This window comes from Gopherus flavomarginatus, chromosome 12 (genome assembly GCF_025201925.1).
Source record: "Gopherus flavomarginatus isolate rGopFla2 chromosome 12, rGopFla2.mat.asm, whole genome shotgun sequence".
Classification (NCBI taxonomy): Eukaryota; Metazoa; Chordata; order Testudines; family Testudinidae; genus Gopherus; species Gopherus flavomarginatus.
This window is the reverse complement of record NC_066628.1, coordinates 19,394,955-19,402,033: the sequence shown is the minus strand read 5'-3', so window position 1 is coordinate 19,402,033 and position 7,079 is coordinate 19,394,955. Positions and strand designations below refer to the sequence as shown.

Below are 7,079 nucleotides of genomic sequence, written 5' to 3'. Positions count from 1 at the left end.
ATACCAGTAGGATATGATTCTTGGATTTAGGCATCTAAAGTGGTAGTTAAGTGCCCAAGTCCTTTTGTGTATCCAGCTTATTTTGCCTATTTAAAACACACAAATACCATCTCGCATCTCTCTCTCTCTCTCTCTAAATTTAGTCTACTTAAAACACACATTTTACGTCTTTACATTCATCCTCTGGAACAGATAATCTCCACATACTATTTCAATTTATTTTCATAATAAGTGTTAATTTCATTTTGTCTGGTCTTCCAATCCAGAGATTTCCTGAATAAATGGCAATGAAGAATCAAACCACAGTGACCGAATTTATCTTCCTGGGACTTTCCAGTGACCCACAGATGCAGATTTTCCTTTTCTCGGTGTTTTTAGTTATTTACCTAATCACTCTGGGTGGTAACATAGTGATCATGGTGGTGATAAGAGCTGATTCTCACCTTCACATCCCTATGTACTTCTTCCTCTTCCATTTATCCTTTGTTGATATTTGTTATTCCTCAGTCACAGTGCCTAATATGCTGATGAACTTCCTAGCAGAGCGCAAAACTATTTCTGTCATTGGCTGCATTGCTCAGATGTTCTTCATGCTCCTCTCAGCTCCTACTGAAGCTTTCATTCTCTCAGCCATGGCTTATGACCGCTATGCTGCCATCTGTGACCCGTTGCATTACATGGAAACAATGAACCCAAGGATCTGTGTTCAGCTGGTGAATGGAGCATGGGCAATAGGCTTCTTCTATGCCCTGCTAAACACTGTTTTTGCCCTCAAGCTGCATTTTTGTGGACCCAGTCAAATCAGCCATTTCAGCTGTGAGCTCCCTCCTCTCTTACGACTGTCCTGCACTGAAACCCTCACCACTGAAGTGGTGCTTCATACTTCGTTTCTGACATTTGCCTCAATCTCCTTCCTCCTCACCCTAATCTCCTACATTCACATCATCTTCAGCATCCTGAGGATACGCTCTGCCGAGGGCAGGAATAAAGCCTTCTCCACCTGCAGCTCCCACCTGATTGTGGTTGGCTTGTTGTACCTGACAGCTTTTCTCCAGCACACAAAACCCAGCTCAGTCTCTTCTGTGGTGCTGGATGAAATATTCTCCATCCAGTACAGCATCTTGACCCCCATGTTAAACCCCATCATCTACAGCCTGAAAAACAAGGAGGTGAAAACAGCTCTAAGGAAAATGTTGGGGAAATTAAAGTTTCTCAAGTAATGTTGATGATGTTAAATAAATTAAATTACATATTTTTACCTTAGAGAGCATAGAACTCTGGACAACTGATGTTTGGGAAATTCTCAGCTCAGCTAACTGAGACAAATTGGGACAAAATCTCAGTTGGTCTATATGAGTGTGGCTGCATTGAAGTCAGCAGGCCAGGTTCCCAGTTGTACAAGAGCCACTGGAGCACTGGGGACTGGATCTTAGGTCTCCTAAATCCAGAGTGAGTACTCTGTAGAGTCAGTGTAGCGGGGTGGTTACCCATTCCTGCCTTTTGGGTCTTTAAACACCCAAGGAGAGGGCTGTGGCTGGGGCAGAAAGCCTGTGCTGGTTGGGAGAAAGGAGGCTCAGCTGTAGCCAGGTCCCAGTCAGGCCCTTCTGGCTCCTATAAGAGGCAGTGAGCCAGAAGCCCAGTCAGTCTCCCTTTGCCTGTAGAGGGAGAAGGGCCTGGCTGCAGGGAGCTAGCCATAGGGTACCAGAAAGGAGCAGGGCTGGGGAAAAGCAGAGAAGCTGGGCAGCTCCTGCCTGGAAAGCCAAAGGCTGAGGCCTAGGTTAAGGCCAAGAGGTACTAGGGATTACAGGGGGCAGCCCAGGGGTAGGCAAAGGCAGCAAGTCCAAACCCCTTTGCCTATGATGAGTGGCTGATACTGCAGTTTGCCCCAGTGAACTGGGGCTATATGGACACTGGGCAGTAGCAATATATTGAGGCAAAGTGGGGATAGTGGGTTGGGGGTTACCGTGGGAGGGGAGATCCAGGGGGCAGCACCCCAGTTAAAAGGGCACCGGGGTCCAGGGAGGGACACGGCGGCCAAGAGGACAGGTGGATCACCGGCCTGTAGGGGGCGCTCCTAGCTGGAATGAGCTAATTCCCATAAGTGACCAGCAGGAGGCGCCACAGGGGTGAGTCCGTACCCTTACAGTCAGTCACACATTTCTTCCTTTCCTCTATCTCCATATCTCTTTAATCTGGCCCACTGACTTCGGGGGATCTATGGTCAATTAATGGCAGCTGAGATTCTGGCCAATTCTATAAAAAAATAATCTTTCTTAATCTATTAATCGCTCTTATTTTGTTTTTTTGACTAATTTATTGAAACTCCATTTAATATCAGTTTAATATCCTACTAAAATCTCAAGGGTTTTCAATAATAATTAATAAGGATAATATAATAATCATTGGAGCCAATGGGTTTACTCCCCAGGGAACTTAGTCTTCAACAGTAGAGTTAGAGAGAGGCCCAAATGAGTGTATCCCAGTGGTTAGGGCATCCACATGAGTCGGGAGAGTTCCCCTGTTTGAATCCCGTCTCTTTATCAGGCACTTGAAGTGGGGCTCTCTCACATTCCAGGTGACTACCCTGACCATTCGGATTAAAGTTATGAGTGGTCTCCTCCTTCTTCTTCCTCCTTCATCCCCAGCTTCATGTGTAAAAAAACAAAAAACAAACAAAAAAACTTAGGTGGGGTTAGAGAGTTCCTAGCTGAGAATGACAAGCAAAAGAATTTGTCTCCCTCACAGGGATATGGGGACTGAACTCTTTGACAGTGGCAGGGCTTAAATCACACCTTACTCCTCAGCATCTCCCATTGCCTAGTGAACCACCTATTATCATGTTAGAACATAAGAACAAATGAAAGACCATTCCAGGTCTGACCAATGGTCCATCTAGCCCACTATCATCTTTCTGCCAATGGCCAGTGCCAGATTCTTCAAAGAGAATAAACAGAACAGACATTTACTGAGTGATATATCCCCTGTCACACAGTCCCAGCTTCTGGCAGTCAGAAGTTTAGGGACACCCAGAACAGGGGGGTTGCCTCTCTGGCTTTCTGGACTAATAGCCATTGATGACCTATCCTCCAGGAACTTATGTAATTGTTTTTTAAAAACTGTCTCCAGCTCAAAAAAAGGGAACAAGAGATGTTGTTAAAATGAAAGCCTGATTTAATATTTTACAGTTCAAATGAATTTTTACTTCTTGTCTTTAATAAAAGGTTATAAAAAGAGATTTTTAATGGTGTGTTTGCCAAGGTACTAAACAGACTGAGGTCTTTGCAAAGCGAACCCTGAACCTTGTTTAAAACTGATTAATGTGGGACAGTGACTGGGTTATGTGGCTTAATCCCTGAAACATAATGTTTAATATCCTTTAAAATATGTTGTCCTAATTAATTATAATAACCCTGAATATTTGTCTTATCCAAATCTTATCTGAATATTGCTACATTTTTTGGTCTTCAAAGCGTAAATGTGGCAAGAATTTCCACTGTCTAATTATGTTTCTTCTTCATGCCATCAGCACATGCATGGAACACCCTCCCAACAGCGGTTCACCAAATCATCAACCTCACCTTATGAAAATCCTACAGGAAGAAAGAGAGGAGGTATCCACTGAGTGGGCTTCTTCATTTCCCTATTATGTTTTTGTTAATCTCTTCTTCTCTAGAGAAATGATACTGCATGCCCTTGAACGTTTAGACTAAATGGACATATTCCTACAGCCTGTCTGCCTTCAAACGTCCAACTGAGGTTTAGAAGATTTCCACTTACAGACCGCCGGCAGGGCTGAATTTAATCAACATTATGTATGATCCCGATCCTGCAGATACATTCACCCTCGTGCTAGGAGTCGGTACTTACGTGTAATTTCAATAATATTATTCATGTGTACAACATCTTCATAGGTGTAACGTTCTTGCTGGATTTTGCATTGTATGCCTATTTATATGATCATTTGTATTTTCACTAAACTGACCACACTGAAAAGTGAGATCTGCAAGAGGTTAATTAGGCCTGAACTTTCACAGGGCTCTGAATTCTGGACATTGAAGAAGAGACAGGAGCAGATCTTGAATACAATGGAAATGAAAATGTAAAGATGGATACTTGGAGTTACAGGGATGGACCATGTTTGTAACTAATGAAGTAGGGGAAATGTTATAGTTATAGAAAAGCTGAGGGAATCAAGGCATAGATGCTTTGGCCATGTGAAAAGAAAATTGGAAGAATATATAGGAAACAGGGAGTTAAACTTAGAAGTGGAGGGAAAGAGAAGGGTTGGCAGACCCAGAACTAGATGGATGGGTGTCATACTAAAGGACAGGATTAGCTGCAGAGTTTCCAAAGAATAGCGTTCAAGACAGACTGGAATGGGGAAGAAGGATGTGAAGAACCAACCCCATATAGATAGGAGTAAGGTTAGAAGAAGATTCGAGTTAAGTAAGTGCAGCAAGATGTTAAGAAACTATATTACAAGAGCGCAATATAGAGTGCATGCCTGCAAAACACTATATTGCAGATATAACAAGATCCTTGAAGAAATGTTATTGAATTACGTTTCACATCCTTGGACTTCATGCATTAAACATGCAAATGTTTATGTACTTCTGTAGGGTTGCATGGTGCTTCTTTAGGAGGAAGACATGAATAATGCAATTGCTGGGAGATATTGGGGACTTCAAAGGACTTTCTGGGATAATATGCCTAATGTGGATTTTCAAGGAAATTCTTCGGGATGGACTCACCTAAAATCCATTCTTCTTAAGCTACACTTTGAGCAGATACCCATTGTTTGTCTGATTACCTAGTCAAGGTCTCTTAAAGAGCCATACTGGAAAAGTCAATGACAGAGGGTCAGGAGATGATTTTGGTTTGAGCTGTGATATAATGACCTTGAAACCACAAGAAAACCTCTGGGTAGGGGTTGAAGTACAGCTCCTGCCAGAGCCCTGCACACATACCTAATCTCATCTAATCTCATACTACGCTAAAAGCTAAATTAATTTGACTTCGCTCTTAAATTACAGGAATACAACCTGTCTGATTTGCATTCTCTTGACCTGCCCAGATTCTCCTATGTGTCCATATAACTCTAAGTGTGGTTCCCTCAGTGTGACCCAGCCTGTTCAAACTGTTTCCAGTGTCCCCCAGGCACCATGCTACAGCCTTTAACACATTGACTCACAATGTTCATTAAGGCTGCGTCTCCAGTATGAGTTAAAGGTGGGATACCCAGTTCATCAAGCTAGCACTCCAAAATTAGCAGTGTAGCTGTAGTATCGTGGACAGCAGTGAGTGGAGGCACAGACTATTTTCACTGACTAGAAACATGTATGAAACTCATGGGTATGTATTTGACATGCCTAGTCCATGCCAACACATACCACTGTCCGTACTACAGCAGCTACATTACTATTTAGAGTGAGTGACCTCAATGAGAGCTACAATCAGTGAGTCTGCATAAACTGGGAATCACACCCCTAGATGACTTGTAGACACACTAAGTATAAGGTGTTAGGGAACTGTTGGAAAGGGCTTCCTCTCTCTTCCTCTAGGGTGGTAGGTTCTAGTTCCTAGATAAACCTGTTGGGTGAAATACACATGCCATTATGTAGTACAAAAAGCACCGTAGTAGTTACAGACCCTGAAACAATCTTTACAATTACTAAAGAGAAAACCCAGGTGTCACACTTGATAGAATGCTACTGAAAAGTTCCTAGAGTGACCAAAGGACGTTACCTTCATGTTCATAGACTTTGTTGCCGGTTTTGACTCACTGCATCAATCAGTGCTGTGGATACAGCTTCACCATTGCGGGATGTATGAGGTCTTAGTGTGCCACATAGAGGAACACTACTATCAGGGCCGGTGCAACCCATTAGGCGACCTAGGTGGTCATCAAGGGCACTGACATTTGGGGTGCAGCAACAGCAGGGGCTAGATGTTTGGCCGCCGCGGTTGTCGGCGGTATTTCTGGGGTGTGACCTTCTGCTGCCTCTGTTGGGGGCTTCTTTTTGGGAGTGGGGACTTCCAGCTCTGAGGGAGCCAAAAAGGCTGCTGGCACACCTGAGTACTATGTACACTGACTTGTGCGAGGGTCAATGGTTGTATTACAGACTGGTTTTCTGTAGAAGCAGGGGTGCATCAAGTATGTTTCTCCAAACCTCGGTATTCAATGTTATAATAGACTATCAGATGACAAGATTGATTGTGGCCCAGATAGAGGTGTACTATTTAAAGATTCATCTTGAGTGGATCTTAAATATGAGGATGATATTGCCTTACTTGGAGAGACTACTGACCATGCGCTGAGAAAAAGTGCTTTATCTACGATGATAAAATGAAAACCATCCATACCGCTGATAAAACGGAAATGAATGACCTGGTGATGTGCAAGTAGATGGCAATGACACTGAATAAGTTAATAGTTTTACCTATCTGAGCAGCTGATTGACATCAGAAGGGACTATGTCTGAAAAGGTCACATGTATGATCAGTCTTGCGTCAGTGGCATTTAAGCATTTTCAGATGCCTCTGTTTGGGCAGCACAATGTCTATGTGACAACTAAGAGATGAGTGTTCAACGTGGTAGCAATGGCAACTCTGTTATATGGAGCAGAAACATATCCATTAGATAGCTGAGGAGATGACACTAGACAGTTTTCAGTGTCAAAATTACAGAGGATTCTTAACATCTGCTGGTTTGATTTTGTCACAAATGAGGACATGCTTAGATGATCCCAGCTAGTTGCAGTTTTGCATCAGTTGAGATGATGACTGCAATGGTGGGGCCATGTCCAATGTGCTGAAGAAGGTACACTTTTCTGAAGGTTTAGAAAGCTGAGGTTATAAGGGTGACCATGAATAAGATTGGAAGATGCAATTCTGAGACATTTAGGAAAACTAATCCTCCCATACTGACTCTTTTAGAAGCAAGCAGTCTCGCACGGAACGCCTCAGGATGGTATTCCATTCTACATTGCCACCATGGCTGCATTATCATGATGTATAACTCCTGCTGCTGATTCATACAATGTGAACAGCTTCATCTGGAAAGCCTGAGAAAGCCCTGC

At 43.1% G+C, this 7,079-nt stretch overlaps 1 protein-coding gene across 1 annotated transcript; it reads left to right on the top strand.

The window, feature by feature from the left end:
- Nucleotides 1-281: 281 nt before the first annotated feature.
- Nucleotides 282-1,220, top strand: LOC127032529 (olfactory receptor 1009-like). Its single transcript, XM_050919833.1, has one exon. The coding sequence runs from the start codon at nucleotides 282-284 to the stop codon at nucleotides 1,218-1,220; it is 939 nt and encodes a 312-aa protein (XP_050775790.1).
- Nucleotides 1,221-7,079: the final 5,859 nt, after the last annotated feature.